This window comes from Camelus bactrianus, chromosome 25, assembly GCF_048773025.1.
Source record: "Camelus bactrianus isolate YW-2024 breed Bactrian camel chromosome 25, ASM4877302v1, whole genome shotgun sequence".
Taxonomy (NCBI): Eukaryota; Metazoa; Chordata; class Mammalia; order Artiodactyla; family Camelidae; genus Camelus; species Camelus bactrianus.
In genome coordinates, this window is record NC_133563.1 from 29,956,498 (window position 1) to 29,978,772 (window position 22,275).

At 51.1% G+C, this 22,275-nt stretch overlaps 1 protein-coding gene across 7 annotated transcripts in view; it reads right to left on the minus strand.

The window, feature by feature from the left end:
* Positions 1 to 5,238: 5,238 nt before the first annotated feature.
* Positions 5,239 to 22,275, minus strand: part of ASAP1 (ArfGAP with SH3 domain, ankyrin repeat and PH domain 1) — a 312,023-nt gene continuing 294,986 nt past the window's right edge. For all 7 annotated transcript variants that reach the window (XM_074353079.1, XM_074353081.1, XM_074353075.1 and 4 more), the window contains 5 exons: positions 19,187 to 19,256; positions 16,796 to 16,854; positions 11,620 to 12,098; positions 9,830 to 9,952; positions 5,239 to 8,013 (listed from right to left, as the gene is read on the minus strand). In XM_074353079.1, the coding sequence (XP_074209180.1) occupies positions 7,939 to 8,013; positions 9,830 to 9,952; positions 11,620 to 12,098; positions 16,796 to 16,854; positions 19,187 to 19,256 (806 nt within the window). In that variant the 3' untranslated portion in view covers positions 5,239 to 7,938. The remainder of the gene's footprint in view (positions 8,014 to 9,829; positions 9,953 to 11,619; positions 12,099 to 16,795; positions 16,855 to 19,186; positions 19,257 to 22,275) is intronic.

Genomic DNA, 22,275 nt, shown 5'->3' on the forward strand with positions numbered 1-22,275 from the left:
GCAAATCAAAACCACAGTGAGATACTGCTCCACACCCACGTGGATGGCTGTAATGAAAAAGACAGATAATAACAAGGGTTGTTAAGGGTGTGGAGAAGTTGGAACCCTCATATGCTGCTGGTGGGAATACAAAATGGTGCAGCTGCTTTGAAAAACAGGCTGGCAATTCCTCAGGTGGTTGCACACAGTTACCCTACAACTCAGCAATTCAACCCCTAGGTATATGTATAAGAGAAATGAAAACATATATCCACACAAAAACTTATCCACAATCTTAGCAGAACTATTCATAACAGTCAAAACAGTAGAAACAACCCAAACACTCATCAATGAATAAACAAAAGGAAGGCTAGTGATGCGGTGGAATATTACTAGGCAATAAAAAAGAAACGAAATACTGATATATGCTACAACATGGATAAACCTTGAAAACATACTGAATAAAAGAAGCCAGTCCCAGGGGGCCCATACATTATATGCTTTCACTGATACGAAATTTCCAAAAGAGACAAATCTCTACAGGGACAGGAAGTAAGTTAGTGGCTGCCAGGGGTTGGAGGAAAACGGGAGTGACTGCTAATGGGTTTAGGATTTCTTTTTTGGGTGATGAAAATGTTCTAAAATTGATTGTGGTGATGGTTGTGCAGTTCTGTGAATATACTAAAAACCATTGAAATGTACACCTTGAATGAGTGAATTGTATGGTGTATGGACTGTATTGCAATAAAGCTGTTATAACATTTTTTTAAAAAGAGCAGAGAGAGGTGAGGAGGTAGGTGTTGGGTGTTGCTAGCATGGGGGCCCCACAGGTAGCTAGGTCAGAAGGCGCTTACCTTCATCAGCCCTTATCCAACTTCAGCATTTAGACTTCTTTTTTTTGAACTTTTGTCAAAGTATAACCAGTGGTCTACTAGAGCTGGTTCAAACCAACTTGCGAGGAGGGATTACAAAGGATGGTCTGCCTCTTTTACCTACACGACATTCAGTGACATCACACTGGTAGCTTGCAATCATCCAGGTAGAAATATTGACAATTGGGAATTGGCAAATGCTACAAATAAGGGCTTTAATTTTTTTTTTTGAGAGTTGTTTGCACATTTATCAGTATTCCACTGAGGATAACATAACACAGACATAGAAAAGTGTACCTATCAGCAGCGAACAGCTCAATAAATTTTCACAAATTGAAAAAAACCTGTGACCAAGATCCAGAAAAATAAAGAGCAGTGTCTGTGCCTCATGGTCCTTCCCTGAGCCTCCCCTCCAGGTCCCCTTTGGGTAGCCATGATTCTGACTGGTAACCACACAGATTCCCTATTTTTTTACATTATGGAGAATCAAAGGTGACTTCTTGGTGAGGGCAGCTTCTGGCCTCAACGTTGTTTGCCACATCCATCCTGATCGTTGTGTGTGGGTGGTTCATTCTTGTCACTGACGATGCCCCAATTATATGCTCATTCTACTGAGTTGGAGATTTGGGTCATTTACAGGTTTTTACTATTATAAGCAGGCCTGCTATGGACCTGATAGCATATTCTTTTGTCTGGCACATGCACAAATTCTATCTGGGAACCCTGGGTCCCAGGGCATATGCATGTCACCTGTAGTAGACAGACTGTCAGCCAACTTCACTGCGACTCTTCCTGCTGTCTGCCTCCTCTGACTCCTTTCCTGTCCCCTCTCCTCGCGGGCTCTCACCACCCGGCAACCCCAACGTGGGCGCGGGCCAGCCTCGACCTTGGCTCCAGCAGGACAGCCTGGGTGTTCTTGAGGCTTGTCAGCTCTAGAGCTTTCTGAGGGTGGCAGAGCCGAAAAAGGGGACCCAGGTAGGGAAGCCGTCAACTGCTCTCCGCAGGCGGAGCCGGCCAGGGGAGTCCTGGTGTCTGGGTTTTCTAAGTGGTTCCAGCTGAGCAGGAACTAAGCTTGCACATTCAGACAATGTATTCTTGTGCATCTTTGTTCTGCAGCTTAATGCACCATAGAAAGAGGTCCATTGTCAAGCCGCCTGTGTGCCCAGTGGGAGTCAGCAATCTGCAGGGCGAGTGGGCAGAGCAAACGTGGATCAGAGGCTCCCATCTGGCTTTGACCCTTGGTTGGAGGGGGATGCTACCCCCCTCCTCTAACACAAGCCCCCTCCTCTCTCCCCCAGCACAACCCCGGTTTTCAGCAGGGGGGCTCTTTTACTTACTTTGGCCTGGAGGTTTCATGTGCCCGCTCATGCAGGGAATACTTAGAGATCACTGACCGCACGTCAAGCATTGAGTAGATTTGTGCCTCTGATTTCTCACTTGTCACTGGGGAAGGCAAGGTTTAAAGTTCTTGTCATTCTGGGGAGGCTGAGAGGGACCCATGCCCCTGGGAAGTACATGGGGACCACCTGGGGATGCTGGGTAAATGCAGATTCCCGGCCCCCTCCTGTGACTCCAAATCTCCAGGGACGGGGCCCAGGAATCTGATTTGAATACCAAGGACCCCAGGTGATGCTGGCCCAAATCTCAAAACCCAGCTCTGCTGTATCTCAGGCCCACGCGCAGACGACAGTCTCCATCTCTCATCCTCCGAGCTGCTGGGAGCTGTAAAGGGAAAGTTGAAATCCCGTCGGATGAAGTGTGAAGCCGAACAGGGCTTCTCCCCACGCAGGTTTGCGTCAGGTCAAAGTTTTGGCCTTCTGAGCCTGACTAGGGTTGGCTGTGTGGTTTTAAGATTTTTTTTGCAAAACAGCTGTGTTTATCTGAGCCTTAATTCCTGTTTTCAGGAGCTTAAGTGTTTCAGTGCTCGCTGATGGGGCTGCTGTGCTCGCAGACCTGCGGCTTTCTGCTCCGTCACACGCTACACGCCCAGGACACCGTGCGCTAGCGTGACCTCTGCAGAGCAGCTGCCCATGAAATGCTCACCCTGGGGCCCTGCTGGCAAAGGCCGTCCCTTCTCTGAATGCAAAGTTCACTGCACGTCCTGCTTTACACTTCCCTGGGGCCGACCTGTCCGGACAAGGCCGGGGTGGGCCGGCTCCGACCAGGCTTCTCTTCAGCAAGGGCAGCCAGGGTCACAACAGCAGCAGAGGCGGCACAAGGTCACTCACGGCTGGGAGCCACATGAGCCCTGACCTCAGGGTTCAAGTCTGGCCCCCGCCCCTCATGAGTGACTTGACTTTTAGCAACTTGCATCGTAACCTCTCTGAGCATCAGTCTCCTACTAAACTGTAAAACAGGGAAGACACTGATTCAGCTTCAATGTAGCTGGGATAAGTGTGAGTGTGACGATCAGGCACTTGGCCTGGCGCCCCGGCCACATGGAGCCCTGGGTGCAGGGTAGCTGCTGCCGTGGGGGAGCCAGCCCCCTGCGAAGGAGGGGCGCATGACTCTCCAGGGGGCCCTGCATGTGCCTTCACCTTCTCCATCGATCATACAGGCCTCTAGGATGGGTGCAGACCCCCTTCCTCCGGGAAGCCCCCTGCCCAGTGAGTCCCCCAGTAATCACTGCTATCCACCCCTCTCTCCAGCCTGGGCTTCCTGGGGAGAGTGTAGGGTGAGTCTCTGCGACCGTAGGTCTGGCGTCGTCCTGACACAAGGAGTGTTGGTGGATGCACGGACATCAGAGGCAAGGGTAAGAAGACATGGTTTAAGAGTTCACCTCCACGCCAGGCTGCAGGCTGCAGAGGCCAGGCCCTGAACATGTCTGTCCACCTATCGCTTGTGGGAGCGGACATGTCCTCAGCCGAGGCACGCCTGCTGGCTCCGAATTACCTACACACTGCAGATTCGGGGAAATCAAGATTCCCACTGGGGATGGACTCGAACACATGGGTGGGGGTAGCAGGCAGAGGAGAATCGGTTGAATTACCCAGTAATTATCACTCCCAGCCTCCCTCTGCCACACACACACACATACACACACATGCATCCTGGGAGTGAAGAAGACAAACTACAGAGGAGGGCACAGGGTCAGGGGAGAGGAGAGAAAAGCAGGGCTGAGGAGGACGGGGTGGGAGAGGCTGGTGCCAAGGCCACAAAGCCCTGGGCTCACGCCACTGCCATGACTTACTGTGACCCTGAGCAAGTCACTTCAGCCCCACAAGTGGGCTTCCTCATCTGAAGACGTGCCCGAGGAGGCCTTCTGCCTCCCAGAGGACTGACTCCACGTACAGGAAACAGCGGCCCATCTACCGTCCCGTGCCCAAAGGACCCAAAGGATTAGAGTGCCCTCCTGTTTCTAGTGTCCCTGGAGACAGGCTCACAGCACACAGGCGAGGCCAGTCCATTAACTTCACAGAGACTGCTTCAGGTTTAAAACAGTATATAACCAAGCAAACATCGTAACACTTTGTAATTAGAAGGAAAGCTAGCTGCCCTTTGGCAGGAAACACCCAGATGGTCACGCGAGCCTCTCCCAGATACAACCTGACAGAATATCACTGGCTTCCATGCCGTTTTCCCCGGCAGCGCGTCCGCAGGATTTATCTTGTGGCCGTGTGCGAACAGCCATTCGGATCTACGGCCTTTCGTGAAAGGAAACAAAAGGAACACTGAGACCAGCACTTTGGGACCTTCAAGGCCGTGGTCTTGGTCTGCATCCCGCTGCTGCGCTCCTCTGGCCGGGATGTTGGGATGGAGGCTGTCTCCCGTCGGGCAGGGATCCTGATGCAGCCTCGGAGACAGAACTGCTCACCTGGGCCCTCGGCTTGGTCGTGCACCAGCCATGACAGGTGCTGCCCTATCACAAACCTTCCGAAACCTCCTTTTCAGGCTCCTTGGAGCTGGGAGGCTCACGGAGGCTCCCCATGGCTCGTTGAAGGTGAGATATGATGACTCAGGCCCGATGCCTGGACCAGGTCTGCTCAGCGCGGTCGTCTCAGCGGTGACAGCTATGGGACAGAAGCTCACGCACAGCGGCAGGTCCGTGCTGGGCACCACGGAGGAGCGTATCAACATGTGATCCTCATGACACCATGATGTGCAGGCCCCCCCGCCCTGTACATAAATAGGAGTGGGGCTGGGTACCTGGAGGTGGGAGAGGGAACTGGGGACGGGGGAGGAGAGACAAAAACACCGCGGTCCATGTTCTGCAAGCCGAGGAAAGTGATGCACATTTTTACACCCCCAAAGTAAGTTTTTCCGTGGAAGCTGGAATGACTTGTGTTATCCACATCCCCAAAAGCACAGCCAAGTGAAGTTCTGATTTTTTTCCAATCAGAAGAGTAGTGGACAACTCACAAAATGGCCTGATGTCAGATGTTTGGGATCAACTGAGAATATGTTTATTTAAAAGCAATTTTAAATATTAAAAAAAGTAGAAATGAACACATACAGTACTGAAAAACTGTCACATTAAATACGTGTGAAATGACAAGTGTACTGATGTTTTGATCGTAACATCCAGATGGGAGTTCGGAATTTCACTGGTGGTGCTATGGGATCCCTACACAACAGGCTGAAGTTCTAGGCAATAAAAAAATAAATAGCCATTGCTGTTCAACAGTAAAATAAGACACACACTATTTGCAGAACATAACTCCCCTTTGGGGGAAAAAAGAACTAATTAGCTATTTTTCCCATAAAGTTCCATACCTTCAAAATACTCTATTATCATGTACAAAATTGCAGATAGTGGCTCACTGAGTTTAAGGACAATACCAGATTCAAACTCCACCAAGGTCACCAAAGGTACTTAGACCCAGTTTTCCTATGTCCCACGGTAAGCTGGGTTAGAGAGAACTCAAATTCCTGATGGAAAACAAAAACGAAACCAGAAAAAACCCCCAAAAGTGTTAAAAAAAAGCATTTGCGTGAAAGTTGCTCCTAAAGGGACAAAGAATAGACATTGATTCCGTGTAATTTTAGACATCTAGCTTGTGTGTGTGTGTGTGTGTGTGTGCGCGCGCACGTGTGTGCGTGCGTGTGTGCATGTGTTTTAAACCAGTTTATTTTGAGATCAGTTGAAAATAGTGCAGGCCACAAAAATGAATAGTGCTTTAATGCAACCGAAAAAAGTGTTAAGTGAACGCACTGGGACACTGAGTAACTTCGGACGGTGACTTCCTGCCTTGACACCTGAGTGGCTTAAACACAGAGGCTGCGAACACGGTCCGCCACACACACCAGCACGTCGGCCGCTGCCTGACGTTGTGTGGGGTGCACGTGCGCCGTGACGCCGAGGAAGCAACTGCTTAAAATCACTTTCCAGTAACAGCTGATAAGGTATGTTGCGGGTGTGTCATGCAAGGTTTATTTATTAGGTGGCTATTCAGAGTTCTCATAGGAATCACTTAAGCAGAAAGAAATTATTCACGGAGCATTGTGACTCTATTAAAGAGGGCTTTCCCTCAGGGTTTGGTTGGGAGTTGTGCTTCTGTGAAATGAACATTTCTCATTCATTGCCAAGATTATCTGCTTAAAAATATTAGTTCTCTGTGCTGTTGCCAACCTAGCAGTTTAAGCAAATGTAACACCAGAAGGACTCGTGAGCCTCGGAATCAGGGAGCAGCCCCACTGACTGCGGAGTGAAGTGACTCTGTTCTTTCCCAAAACTCATACTGATTTAAAAGACCGGAACACTCACGAGGTTCTTAATGGTCTGACAGATGCGGCGGGGGTGAGAGGAGAGCCCAGAGGGGCAGAGACTCACGGCAGGAAGACGCTGTTTCACAGTGCGATTCAGAGCAGCGTTCAAAAACTTGGTTATGAATTGACTTGAAGGTAACGTGTCCGCTGAACAGAGCTGGAGATCGGAAAACGTTATCTACGACCTCAGTAAAGAGAATGGAAAAAGGAAAAGGCTGGTTTCAGCACCTGGATTCTGCAGGGTTGGGGAGGGGGGGTGGGGATGGTGTACAGGACTGACTTTTAAATTCGTCATCTGCTTGAATAAACTTTTAAAAGTTTAAATTTGTCAAGAACAAAACTAAGAAGAATTTAAAACTGAAACATTAGGGGCTTTAACACATTTGAAAGATGCTAATTCATGATGATATGTGAAGTCACACTCTTGAGAAAGCCAAATGACTAGAAACATATTGTTGCAGCCTTATAACTTCTGCTTTAATGGCAATCAAATTTAAAAAATGCACAGTTCAACTTATTTATACTATTCCTTTATAAAAGGCAGATTTCAGGTAAGCTTCTAAACGCATGCATAATGTAGAGGCTACTATTTTCTGGCAGTCCTTGGTTCCTGAAAGTTGAACTTCATCAGCTGTGTTTTAAACTTCTGTGAAAATAGTCATGAAGGATATGTTGTTTTTGCATAATGAGGTAATATCTCAGGGGCGGGCACTCATTCTCTTAAGACAGTATAAACCCACTTGTCTAAACCTGCACGATGAGGCTGTGGGCATTATAAAATGCCACCAAAGGTTTCGGGTCAGTGAATGTTTTGCTGAAGGAATAACACTTACATTTAACAGAGCACTTTTCTGTAATAAATACCAAAGTAAGTTTTTGTAGCTGTAAACTGTGTACACGGGTAACTACAGGCTGGTCTGTCATGGAGCTAAAAGTTTCACCTGGAAAACAGAACCCACCTCTTTGCTAATGTTGCATTTTCAGTAACACAATTGAGAATACTGTATTGTTAGGAACAGAGAGTCAATTCTATGCCCTTCAACGGTTGCGGGAGACCACTTCTATTTGCAAAGCCAGCAGTTCCTATATTCCTGTTTTTGTTTGTTTGCTTGGAAAACCACATAGAGAGAGATGTAAGTGCGAGACGCCACGGATGGCTTTGGCAAACCAGTGAGGCGCGCCGGGTCCCAAGGCTGCCCTAACACTGGCGAAGGCAGAAGACCACAGGGTATTTACAACACACACTCTGTCCCCTCCTGAGGTGGCCCTTCCGTGAGCTTCTCATTCAGTAACAGCAGCTATTTACACGGTGTGCACAGGGTTACGTGGAGGCAGCAGTCGGGCGTGAAGGACGCGGACAATCGGAAGTTTCTGCTTTTTGCTAGTCCGACAGGATGTGAACGAAGGACACTGGAAAGACCCCCTTCCTCTCAGGCTGCCCTTCGATGTGGCCGATCTGCAGGCAGAAAGGAGAGGCGTCAGGCTGGCGGCTGCCCTGGAACAAGCCTGGGGGGTAGGAGCACCTGGGGTCCTGGGCACAGACCTGGGTGGGAGGTGGGTGTGCCCTCCCCATCGGTGAAATGAGAGCACGTGACACCCGCTCCGCCCAAACCACCCCCCGTGCGTCACTCCACCTGCAGGCAGCCTGGGGGACCGATATCCTGTGACTCTCACTTTATACAGGAAGGGACAGCGGCCCGGGGGTGGGGTGACCTGCCAAGGTCTCACCCAGGCTGCAGCCTTGAGCCCACGCTCACCCTCAGCCAGGGTGCTTGACCACCCTTCCAAACCATGCCGAGCACCTTGTCTGTCAGACGGGGCTACAAAGCCCCCTCCTCTCAGGCTTGCTGAGAGATGACACGAACCATGCTACACATGGCAAGGACTGCTGGGTACCAAGAACTTGCTTTCTCGTTGCTGTGGGGGAAGGATAATGAAAGTCTGAGTGGACGGTGGCAAGGTTTATGGCAACTCTGTCGGCAGCTGCTGAAACCTGTAAGCCACGTACCTGCAAAAAGTGTCTAAGTATCTCAGTTACGTCAGTATCTACTGCATTAAAGAGAATCCTACCATGAGGAAGAATAATGACAGCCTTCAAGTGACACTTACAGGGAGAGAAGGGTGGCTTTTAGAGCCAGGCCAGCTCTCATCTCCCTCCATGAAGGACCTGTGGGGCACAGGGTGGCTGGAGCCACAGCTGGGTGTCCAGCCCAGGGCTGGTTCTTTTCCCTACCGTGGCCTTGGGCAGCCACCCGGGCTACTGTGTACCAGCCTCTCAACTGCAGAGCGGAGTTAACAGTAAGGCCCGGCCGACCCCTCCATGGGGACTTAGTTGGTGTCACACACACGAGTCCTTACATAGCCTTGTGAGGGACGGTTACTCATGTCTCACTTTTCAGAAGAGGACACTATGGCTTGTAGGGGGGACGTGCTTTATCCAGGGCACAGAGTGAGCCTCACTTTATACATGAAGGGACAATGGCTTGTCAAGAGTCTCGACTAGCTTTCCAACCGGCCCCATGACGAGCCCAACTCTGCTAACAGAAGCAGCACCGGGGACACCCCTACCTCGTCTCTCTGAGAGACAGACAGACAGACACACGGCACTGCTTTAGTCCAGGGGTTCTCACCCTCAGTACTCTTGACATTTGGGGGCCAGACAGTTCTTTGTTGTGGGGTCTCTTACAAATATTGTAGGAGATATAGCAGAAACCACAGCTTCTATCCACCTGATGCCAATAGCATCCACCCTTCCCAGGTCCTGATCATCACATGTCCCCTTGAGGGCAGAACTGCCCCAGATGAGAACCACTGCTTCAGTCCAAGCAAAATCCCTACAGCTGTGATCATGAATTTGAAGTCACTGTCTGAGCCCAAAAGAAGGAAAGCCAAAGGTGTGCATGTGTGTGCATGCGTGTACATGTGTATTTCTGGGCATCCGCAGGTTCTGCTGGCTCAACTGCGAATCACACGTCCCTTTCTTGGCAGACAGAACTGGGTCCCTCTGGGCCAGAGGGGGCTCAGGCTGCCAAGGAAGCAGGCCTGCCACTCTGGGGTCAGAAAACGATCCGCTGGGAAATGCAGAGGAGGCTGCCGGCCCTGCACCTCTGCCTGCCGGTGCCCCCTGGAGGCTCACTCCTGACGCAGCCCGGACAGCCGTGGATGTTGGCCACCCCTGCAGCCGCTGAGAACCCGGGCGGTTCCTAGGGCCTCTGGTCTCCAGGCAGCCAGGGTGGCGGCGGGCCCCGGGTGACGACGCGACCGGCACGTACCCACCACTCCTGGTCCTCCTCCCCGGTGACCACGATCACCTCGCCCTCCACGAAGGTGAGTTCGTCGTCATTGTCCGCCTGGCAGTCGTAGATGGTCTTCACCCGCCTCACCTTGCTTTTCCCCTTCAGGAGAGAAACAGGGTTTTAGCTCACAGGACGGAGTGACGGAAAGGAGGAGCTCGGGGCAGTGCCTGCGCTGTGAAAGGGGGGAGGCACGTGGGCAGGTGCCCCAGGCCCTGTGTGCTCTCCAGATATAACAGCCCCCTGCCGCGATCAGCAGGGGGAGGCCCCCGGTGTGGGGTGGGTGGCACGGGTCACTTCCATTGAGGAGCGGACATCATGGGTAGGGGTCAAAACCTGGCTTCACCGAAACCCGTGAAGCACTCTGCCCCTCCCTGCCCAGCGGGCGCCGCGGAGATGACAGCAGAGTCTAAAAATGGTTTGGGGAAACGTGATGTAAAGCAGGGCGTGCAGCTTCTGCACACTGAATATGCAGCACAGACACATTTCTTAGCCCCTCACGCAAAGCGCCGAGTCAGCACAGGCTGGTTACACAGGGCAGGGGCACCCCAGGACTGCGAGGACTCCAGGCAGTTCCCCAAAACGTTTTAGTTTCTGATCCATTTTGACTTGGGCTTCTATTTGCGGGACTTCCAGTTCTTTGCAAACAGGAAGATGGAAACAGAGACATGACCTCCTAAAGGACGTTTCTGGCACCCAGCTTGTTAAGTAATTAATACTAAGAAACCAAGCGGTGTCTGTAAGCGTTTTGGGTCAAGCTTTTCCTCTCTGACCTCTGGTTTCCCCCTCGGCCACCCTGACAACCTGCTCCCTTCTGCAGCCACCTCCTCGGGCTGTGCCGGAGTGGCTGGCATCTGAGAAGCCAGCAGAGCTGTGGCGAGTGGAGATCTTAGTCCTCTCAGCTCCTGACCCTGGGAACAACCGAGAAGGGCTGTGTACGACTATTTATAATAGGATTAAATGAGATAATAAAATGATCGAGTGTGCAGTAGCACAAACTGGAATTGTGCGGACGTCAAGGCCATCGGTGGTGCTCAGGTGTCTTGGGAGACTGCCTCCCAAGAAGAGCAGGCATCTGCCGATGGGCGCGTGCGTGGTCTCCCACCTGGGGAGGATGGGTTTCACTCTCCTCACCTTTCCTTGAGCACCGAAGTGACTCACTTTATTGCAACCTTGTCTTTATAGGACACTAACAAGTGTTCCCCTCCCCCCACTAACTGTGCTCCTCGCGGGGGTGCTCATGCCCCTGCGGGGTGTGGCCATGGGCAGGACAGACAGAGCACAAGCATCTTACTGGAGCTTCATTTTTCCAAAAAAATTTTTGGGAAAAAAAAGCATTTACATGACAGTAAAACTGATATATTATAGAGTAGAAAGCAGTGCACGAAATTGATGGAATGGGAGACTTCAGACCAAATTCTCTGTTGGTGCAAGTCTCCTTGGGCTTTGCGTCCAATTCCTCCAGGAAGATGCAGTGAGAAGCACTGAGCAGGAGGTGCTGACCCTGGGAGGGGGACTGCTCTCCTGTGACTCTCAGCTTCCTGGACAAGAGTGACCCCTTGCTTAGTGTTTACTGGGCACTGCTCGTTCGTCACTGCGTGTGATCGCCCATGAACTCAGACACTGGCCTGGTTCCGTGCTGTATGCAAGGAAACTGAGGTCAGGGAACATAAGAGGCCGAGGTCCTGCCGTCACAGGGAAGGCAGGCCCTGGGCCCGTCTGCGAGTCCACAGCCCGGTTCCTGACCCCCAGGCCCGGTGCCCACCCACCGTGTTGATCTTCCTGGGTAGCGGCACAGGGGTCTCTGGCAGGGTGGGCGTGAGGTCATTGGCGTCTTCGGAGGCTTGCCTCTGGACAAGCGAGGACAGCTCCGCTGGGTGTGACTTGGGGGTGAGCTCGGGCGGCTGAGCCTTGGGCGAGGCGTCTCCCGTCTGGGGTTTGGCCAGCAGGTCTCCCAGCTGCGGCTTGGGTGGCAGGTCCTTCATCTGTGGCTTGGGAGGCAAGTCTGATAGCTGGGGCTTGGGGGGCAGGTCACCAAGCTGCGGCTTGGGGGGCAGCTCTCCTGGCTTAGGTGGCAAGTCTCCAATCTGGGGCTTGGGAGCCAGTTCCGTGGGCTTTGGGGGCAGGTCTCCAGGTGGTGGCTTTTGCGGTAACTCTGCCAACTGTGACGATTTCTGGAAGATTTCAGGTGGGATGCTGGATTTGTCAAGGGAGAGATGATGGCTGGTTTCTGTTTTCCTTAGTGCCACTGGAGGTAGTAAGCACAAAGAGGGGGTCACTGGAAGGAGATGTGCTGGGGGGAGGGCTGCCCTCCTTCGTGGTCATGCGGAAGAGAACCAACCCAGGGTGAGCGCCCCGGACGCAGCGCCCAGCCCAGACCCCGCACGGACAGCCTGTTTTTTTTTTTTAAATGCAAGGTGGAAGGCTGGGAGGCATCAACCTTACAACAAATGATTTCATGCCTTACAGCAACATGGATGGGCCCAGAGATTACTCTGTTAATCGAAGTTAAGACAGACAGAGAAAGACAAGTATATGATATCACTTATATGTGGAATCTAAAAAAATGATACAAATGAATTTATCTATAGAACAGAAACAGACTCACAGAGGTAGAAAACAAACTCATGGTTACCAAATGGGAATGGTGCGGGAGGGGTAAATTAGGAGTTTGGGATTAGCAGATACAAATTACAATATATGAAGTAGATGAGCAACAAAGTCCTACTGGATAGCACAGGGAACTATAGTCAATAACCTAAAATGAAAAAGAATTTGAAAAAGTATATGTATATGTGTGTGTACAACTGAATCACTATGTTGTACACCAGAAACTAGCACAACACTGTAAATCAAAGACACTTCAATAAAAAAATATAAACAGATTACAGAAAATTGATAAGTAAAGAGTTAAAGGAAAAGTTTTCCATAAGTCTATCACCTAAGTGTAGCCATTTAAAATATTTTGATATTATTTTCTTCTGTATGTCTTTTGTTTTCCATAAATAAAACATTTATCTACTTTTATCTATACATTATTTTAGCAAGAGTATTTGCCACACTAATAATAATTCTTCACTAGCGGTACCTAATTTTAAATGTTGCATTCTATTCCATTCTAAAGTGGTATCAAAATTTATTATTAATGCCCCACATTTTATATGATCCGTGCACCATGTAAGAGGTAAAAGGTTTCTCCTCTCACCACCCTCACCCTCCACCCCTTTGAGGTAAACTCTGTTCCTTTTTGGTGATACACATGCGTGTGCTTATGAATTCCCTCTTAACCATAAGTGGGATTACGATACATACACTGCCTGCAACTTTTTTTGGCTTTTTTCCCAATTAATATGTTTGAGAGAATTCTAAGTCAGTTCCTCCTTCTCCTCTTTAACGGCTGTGTGGGACTCCATGGCGCTGAGATTCTGCAATTTGTCCAACCATCCCCAGAGCTCTTTGCACAGCGCTATCCAGTGGAACTTGGGACCTTGAGGAAATGTTTCCAAGTCGGGCTCCACCACTTACTAGCTGTGTCACCCTGAGCAGATAATACAACCTCTCTGTGCCTCATCTTCCTTATCTCTAAAACATAAGTTGATATATGCAAAGAATTTGCCAATAGGACCTAGCAGGCTCTACGTATTTTATCACAGTATTATCTTTCTTGTGAGGCAAGGTTGCTTGAGGCCAGGACTCCTCAGGGACATAGTATGTGCTCAGTGAGGACATGGCTGACTAAGGCACACTGAGTGAGTCAAACTGAGAATTTTATTCTCAAAATACAACACATTCAGAAAGATATTCTTAAAATTTTATTTTTAAATAAGAAAGAAACGACAAACCCCAGTGTCATAAATTGTCACAAGCTGTCCTGCAGCTGTTTCTGCTCGTGGCCCATCCAGCCATGTCCTCTCCTAAGGAAATCAAATTTAAGGGCATCCTGCTCCCTGGCTGGCCCCTGAGCTTCGGCCGATGTGGCTTGGCTCACAAAGTGACAGTAGGTGGATCAGATTTCTCCCGTGGAAGTTGGAAGCTGGGGTAAACAAAAGTCTGAGGCTTGCAGTGGTGAGAGAGAGGCTGGGGGAGTCCCTGAGGCAGTGGGCTTGGAAAGCCTAACTGTGAGCCACCCTCAGGGGGAACAGGAACTATAAATGCTGGGCAGCCCAAACCCTCAAAACATGCAAATCCGATTGTAGGAATTTATCTCAAAAAGGGATCAAAGCCAGGCACCAAGATGCCAGTGCTGCAGCTGAGCATAGCATTGTGTCATAGAAAAAACCATGAACTGGGTGACTGTGGAAGAGGAAGGACTGCTTATCATGTCACCATATCAGTCAGTGGAATAATATGCAGCCAGTAAAAGTCATGCTGTTATGTAATTTATGTCATGGAAAATGTTTTTGATTTATCATGCAACAAAAATCAGCTTAAATAGTAACTTTGAAAAAGCACAGGAAAAAGACTGAAAGGACAAACCAAATTGTCTTGGATGGTAAGATTTCAAGTGGTTTATATTTTCCTCTTTTTGCTTATCTGTATTTTTAAAATCTTCTGGAATGAATATATACTATTTTTATAAGTAGAAGAAATAAGAAAGGAGACAGGCTCTCCTCTAGGGAAGCCTGCTCAATCTCTGGCTATTTTATTTCCCGGCTGATTTTGTGCTTTCCCTCTCTAATTAAAAGTCCTTTCTGATCTGCATTCTTACCTTTGAAGGGCGGACAAGCAAATTTCTCCCCCAGGCTGGACTCTACAGAGTAGACTGCTGGAGTCAGGCACACCAAGAGCAAAACAATTCCACCCCCTGCGAAGGCCTGGGAGGTTATGGTGCAGCTGGTTCACGCAGGCAGGACCGGACGGAAACAAACGGACACAGCACTTTGCAAAGCAACCCGGGATGGGGACCGCTGAGCCACCCTCCCCGCGGCTACGACGGTTCTGGTCTTGAGAAAGGACTCTAAGGACGTAACTGAGGAGGAGGAGGAGGAGGCAGAGGAGGGAAGAGCCCTCACACTCCCAGCCCACATTTCCAACAAAGGAGACGCCGAGTAAAGGAAGAAGAGCACGCAGCCTACCCACACTCACGAAGCGCTCATGAACCCGGGAAAAGTACATATGCTCAAATGCCGAGTGGGAAAACCAGGCCGCATCGTGGTGACAACTATGGAAGGATGGAAGGGACCAGGAAGCTGTACACAGTCCAGAATTATGGTGACTTTGTTCAAGTTCTATAACATTGCCCTTTACAACTCAGTAAAAAAATGGCTCTGTGCAGCAGTCTGAGTCTCCAGCTGAGAAAGCTTTAATTAAGCCTTTTAAAAGGTGTCCAAAGGATTTAAAAATGGGTGATGCTTGGGAGAGAGAAAGAGTGAAGGGTGGCCAGGACAGTCCATGGGGAGAGGGCAGGGGGGAGGGGAGGACAGGAGAAGGAGCTGCTGCTCCCTCCCTCTCGACATCACAGATGCCCCCTGCCTCCAGCTGAGGAGGCTCAGAAACACACCTGGGGATGCTTCTTTTTGCCCAGGTGAGACGGAACCACTGGATGGGAGGGACAGGAGTGACCCGACTTAACACAGATCACCCTGGCTGCTCTGCTGAGAAAAGACTGCAGGGCCACGGTGGAGGAAGGCAGATCAGGAAAGAGGCTGCAATAGTCCAGACAAGGGATGATGGTCACTTAGACCACACGAGAGCCGTGGACATGGTGAGAAGTGTCTGGACTTTAAGATATAACGAAGGGAGAGCCAACAGTATGTGTGGAGGCACGGGGGTGGGGCGTGTGAGGAGGGACGGAGCTGAGCTTCTCGCATAGGTTTTAAGGCCCAAACTCCTGGACCTTGACGATACTGCCTGTAACAGACAGGGAACAGTAGCAGACGTGCATTCAGAACCTCAGTCTGAGAAGCCTATAAGACACCTGAGCAGGGATGTTACACCGGCTGTGGTGCATGAGCTTAGATTATGGAGGGACACCCGGGCTGGATATACAGATGTGGAGATGCCAAGGTGGGCCCCCTAGGGAGTGAGGGCAGCTTCAGAAGAGAGGTGACCAAGACCCAGCCAACCTCTGGAGGCTGAGGACAGGCGGAGGGGCCAGCACGGGAGGGTGGCAGGGACTGTCTGTGCTGTAAGGACAGGACGGCGCCCACAGGCCAAGTGCAGAGTGCTTCAGTGAGAAAGACCTACCAGCTGGGACCAAAAGCTGCGGACCAGCTGAGTACGGCAACGGCCCAGCCTGACCACTGGCCCATGGCTGCGTGGGGGTGGTTTCAACTGAGGATACATGAATGGATCTTGGCTTTGAATGTCAGCAGTTGCCAGCGTCACCCAAAGAGAGATAATCGGATGGCATGTCCCTCTTGAGAGAGGAACACGGCACCACTTGGGAAGAAGTCTTGCTAAAAGCCTGAACTTACATCTGATCAGGTCTCTTGGTCCAACTTCCAACCGACAGAGGAGAGAGGAACATGTTAAATGACCACACGGGGATGGCAGTCAGCAAAATCCAGACTTTCTGAAGCATGATCTTATAATGTCCTTACGAAACCTGGTGAGGTAGGTGTCCTGGCCCCATTTACAGGGGAGGAATCTGTGGCTTAGTGAAGCCTGAGTCCCCTGCCCGGGCCACAGGGCTAGTAAGTGGCAGAGGTGGTCCTGGGTCCTAGGCCTCTCTGATCATGTGTGCAGGAGAAGAAACAGTATCTGGGGATTCTAACCCTGTATCTTCTGAAAAGGCACTGTGTTTTTCAAGGAAAAGTTTGGTATTTGGTTAATCACAGAATTTGAGCTCATATTTTTCTTCACTGAACAAAGATTAAGTAGGCATCTTCCACGTGCCAGGTGCTGCTCTGAGCATCGGGGACAGAGCAGTGACCAAAAGAGACAGACGGCCCTGGGGACAGGGCCACTCTAATTACATGCAAATATGAAAAAGGTGAATCTTACCTTTCTGAGGTAGTTTAGGAAGAACTCTTGGGCCAAGGGCAGTCTTTGCAGAACCGGTGCTAGTTAATAAATAAGAATCATTTAGGATCTCAAAGTGCCAAAAATTAATAGAGATGGATTATTCAAGGAAACCATAGGAGTGTACAGAATTATCTATCTAAAAATGCTTTCAAAATTTCTCTCAAAGTTTATTTTCTATTTTCCCTAATTCAAAGTTTGCCTAGCTGTGAAGGAACAAATAAAGGGGAAAAGCAAAACAAAAGCAAAAATGAAACCCCAAAACAGTCAACCCGCTAAATGATAACGCCTAACTCCTCCTCTTGAAACCTCTCCCCGGAGGCTTAGAAGAGCACCTGGCTCGCTGCAGGCTGTGGCCCCTGCGCACCACCCACAAGGAACTTATCTCATAAGGGCCCACAGTGTGACTCCTGCATCTCCGTTTTCACAGGACGAAACCAGAGCCTCCGCAGCTTCAGCGATGGGCAGACGGCCCCCAGGCTGGTCAGTGGCGGAGCTGGAAATTCGGACCCAGCTCTGTTACTCCCGACCCCTCATCGTCTCCTTGCACCAGAACAAACAGCTTGTGTGTCAGGCCTCCGGACTCTCCCTGAGCTTTTTCCCGCCTTTTGGATGTCTTGTAATGAGCAGATGGAAAAGCCCAGAAGCTGCCCCAAGTCGTCGGACAATCGTGTGAATCCCCACACCCGTCACCACTGAAAGGCCAGCGCTGAGCGCTGCACGTGGCATCTCTTAGCTGGAACCCACCCTTTTCCTTTAACCAGAGGCTCTAACTATTCTCAGGGACACCAGGAGCACCGCAGACCCAAACAGCAACAGCAGCCAAGCGCCGGACTCGTATCTGCCAAGAGTCCCTTTCGTTACCTCGTTTATCCTCTTCTGTCCTGTGATGGCCTCAGAACTGGCTTTGCCCCCTTCTTCCCATCCTAACTGCATTTAAAAGGACAGGAAAAGCCAAACCACCCAAACAGGAAACAGAGTCCAACAAGGAAGACGGAATGCATGTACTTCCACCCTGGCCCACAAACCACCCATGGTCTTAACTGCTCTTTTTCCAGCTCCCCTGAAATCCTACCGCCCTGGGGCTACCGGAAGCGACGACTGCGGAGATAAAGCCCCTACTGAACTAGACACTGTGAACATGAGAGGCTGCTTTGAACATCTCTGGAGTGTGAGTTTCTGCCTTAGCATCTTCTCAAGGAAGCACACCTGCCAATCACGGCCGCGAGCTCAGTGGTATCCCAACCAAGTTACTGAGGCCAAGCCAGAGGCTCAGAAATGCCTCACCCAGGAGGCCCCGGGTGGACCCACGTGTGCGTGGGCCTGGGCCTCCTCCTATGCTGCTGCTGGTGTGTGTACACACATGTATGTGTGGGTGTGGGGGGCTTGATTCCATGTAAAAAACATCTTGTGGGCACTTTCTCCCTGCAAGCCGCTCCCCCTCCTCTGGAGGAAGACCACTGGCGGGGGTTAGAGTCCCCAGGGCAGGGTGATGGGGTGTTGAGGGCTAATGGCAGGCCCAGGGGGCCAGGCACTGGGACTCAGCACCTGGAGAACCACCTCTGCCATCTGCTGCCACTGAACCGCTTGGGGCTCCGTGTCCTCTGAACCCTCGTAAAACTGAGGGGAACAGTGATTGGGCTCCCTCGCAGGGTCGTAAAGACTAAATAAGACGGCGGCATTGAAAGAAACGAGGATGTTGTTTTTGGCTTTGATAAACTCTGGAAAACAAACCCCACGCGCCAGCTGACTCCGCCCCCTGAGCTTGTGGGTCGGGAAGTGGCTCCTGTGTCCTCATCTGGATCCACCTCTGGAGAAAACCCTCTGCGATGGGACTTAATACGATGCCCACAGAAGATCTTCCAAAGCATCTCACTTCAGTGAGGGGAGGGAGGAAAAGGACACCCCTTGCTCCCCACCCTTTTAGCCTAGCCTGAAAAACCTTACAAATAGGGACCGTGAAAAGAATCATATTTTTATGTTTGAAAATCTCAAGGCAATTGGGTTTCCCTGAGGATTATCTTTTTATTCCCAAGTCTGCAGGATGGAGTCAAGAGAGAAAGTAACAGAACAACATGACTTAATTGAAAAATGAACAATAAAAACTCATTCTGGCGAACTCTGTGACCCACATGGAAGTGAGGTCTGTTCCCCCGGAACCTGGATGGAGGATGGTGGTGCTCATCAGAAGTGCAGTCTGCAGACCCTGCCCGGCTGCAGGGACTGCCTGGGATGGGGCAGTGCAAATGGGGCCACACTCAGTTCTCGTCACAATCACAGTGGCCCGGAGCAGACGGCTACACAAACCCGTTTCTGTAACTCTGTCCCCGGCCACTGCAAGCCCCCCGGGAGAGGACGCCAGAGATAGCTCACCTCGACTGCTGGGACAGGCCCTCAAACTTGTTTGCGGTCTTACTGGATGACGATGGACCCACGTCGTTACCTAGGGGGAAAAGTCAAACGTGAAAAGCTGCATTTTCAGACAGGAACCGGAATGTGGGGACACAAGGTTAGGCAGAACCTTCGGATTCCAGAAAGGAATTGAGAAGACTCGCGCTGGAGCACTGTGCATTTCTGACATTACAACAAAGCAAAACGAAGCCCTGGCTTGGGCCTTGACGATGCTTTTGCTGCTATTAAATGTTAAAATGATGGGTGGCCTGCTCCCTGGAAGGCCTCCAAGGTCACAGGTCGGGGGGGTGGGGAGAAGAGCAAGATTCCAAGTTCACCCAAGGGTCCCATGCCGGAGGACCGTCACCGGGAACCAAGGAACCAGACTCAGAAGAAGCACACAACCCACAGGGGGTGTGCGCGTGTGCATGCACGCGCGTGTGGACACCAGTACTCAGCAGGGTGATGGCAGCTGGCCATCTGCTGGCAAGGCCCTCAGCACTTACTCATCTTTCATTCAGACATGAACGTTTATTAATCAGCTACTACGTGCAAGGCACAACAGTGGAGCAGGAGGCACGGAAGCAAATAAAACACTGCTGCTGTGCAGAGTTTGTGATTTGGCCTGCGAGGGGCACACGCACGAGCTGTACTGGTCACGAGGAGGGAGACAGGTGTTGAACTGGGCCGGGTGCTGTGAAAACGAGGAGGAAGCAGTGTCTAAAGCTCCTGGGTCAGAGGGGCAGGAAACGTGGTCTCTGGGGGGCCCTGGACCCTGAAGCACTTTCCAGCAGGGGAGCAGCAAGGCCAGATCCGTGCACTTGTCCAGGAGAGGCAGGGAGACTGGACAGAATCAAAGGGGGCTCTTCCTCTCAGTCCACACTGGAGGAGCTTAAGCGCCAGGCAGCCCGGGAACCCGCAGGGCAGTGCTGTCGCTGGGGTGCCACTCTCTTCTCCCGCCCGCGCTCCCAGAGACTGCCCTGGACACTCCAAGTGCTCCTCCTCTGGCAGAGGCCCCCTCCCCTTCCTGGATGCCAGCAGTACCTCCCGGGGGTGGGGGCCACTGATGGGCTGGCTGAGGGGAGGGTGAAGAGGCGGGGCCAAGCAAGGACCTGGATCAACGCCCACTGCACCCACAGGCGCCCCGACACAGCAGGGGGAACCTGTCCCCTCCTCATTTGAAAGATGGGGAGGTGAGGTCATGTAGACCAATGGCTGCAGGTCACACGGCTGCACGATGTACCTAGAAGCCCTGTACACAAGCGCATGCGCTTTTCATTAACCCATCGTGAACCCCCAACAACATTAACAACAGCAACTATTGTGTATTGAGGACTTACTGTGAGTGAAGTACTGTGCTAAGTACCTCATGGTCATTAACGTCTGTGAGATACATAGTATGACTGCCTTCCAGTTTATATAAGAAACAAAGAAGTAAAGCCAAGCCCAAGGTCAAGCAGGTGGCAAGGGTCAGAGCTGGGATAGAAGGCCAGGCAGCCCGCCTCCAGGGTCTGCGCTAAATGACCACACTCTCCCCTCCCACCCCAGTCCCACTAACCTACTGGACAGGGAGAAGCTGGCAGGGTGCTAAGATGGGACTCTGGGACAGAACGTCTGCTAACTCGAGGACATTGAGACAAGAAGAAACAAGCTCAACTGGCTTTACTAGGGCCGAAGACGTTCACATTTAGCTTTATTTTGATAAGACTCTCCTCCTAGCCATCAGCAGATTTCCAGAGTCTGTGACTTAATACCGAAGGACGTCTCTGGTAGCCTCTCACGACATCCCCCTTTAAGGCAGGCATCTCTTTTCTACACAGATCCCAACATGAGTCTTCAGGGCTGGATATCAAATCCCATACTTTCAGACTTAAATGGGCCATAACAACCAGAATGACAAAGAAATGTCTCTGTTAGGGGAGTAAAGTGTTGCTTCTGCTAATTCCCTTTCCAGGCAGAAAACACCCCAAACCAGTGATTCTTAACCCTACTATGCTTGAGACTGAAAGCAAAACCAACAGGGCTACAAAAGTCCACACTCTGCTGTCACACAGGTGAGCTGACACTCACTGCCCAAGTGTCGTGCGTCCTCATTTAACCCTCTCCTCTGGCTGTTCTCCAAAGACACCGTGTGTTTTCATGCCTCCATAACCTTGCCCACTCTGTTCCTTCTCCCAGGAACACCTATCCCTCCCACTGTGGTTAATGTCTTTGCAACCTTCAAAGAGCACCTCTGAAGTCACTTTTTGAGAATTCTTCCCTAGCCAGACTCGGTCACTCCCTCCCCCTTGCGAGCCTACAACCACTGATCACAGAGGATGGTCAGGGTGCAGATTTTAGAGTCAGACAAGTCTGGTTTTGAATTCCAGTTGTATCGCTGACCAGCAGGCGTGAATTTTGATTGCACTGTTCTTCCTACGAAGCCTCAGTCCCCTAGTCTATAAAATGGGAACAACAGCACCCCCTCTGCTAGATGGGTGCAAGCATCACGAGGGAAACCACGGCGTGTGGGAAGCAGTGCTGGACCACGGGGAGCTTGACGTGAATGGTAACTGTCATTCCCAGCTCTCGGATGCAACGCAGCAGAAACGATGATGGTTTATTTACTCAGTGGGTGAGTATGTCGCAGACGAGGGCTCTGCCCTGTTCCCCTGATCCCCTCCGCAGCCCTGCTCTCCAGCCCAGCGCCAGGCCCGGAGCGGTCTCCATGGGCTGCAGAGTGAAGACAGGGCCGCAGAGCCGAGGTACCCACTCCCGCACCCACAGCCCGGCCTCTCACACACCGGGGCAGGAGAGCACCCTCAGCCCCGCGGCCAGGTATCTCGCCTTTCTCAGAACCAGGCAAAGGCCACCGCCGTGCCCAGGAAGAAAAGCGGGGCTCGAAAAAATCCCCCAAAATAAAACAGTGCTGGACGGAGGAGCAAAAGCACAGAAGCAGCTCAGTCCTTTTTCCTCCCTCTGCGCAGTTCGGGGAGGACCCTGGGACACATACAGGTGTGTTGGGGTGGGGGGACGCTGGAGACAGACGTAAGGCAGGCAATTCAAAGAGCAGGGGCTGAGACTCGAGGTCA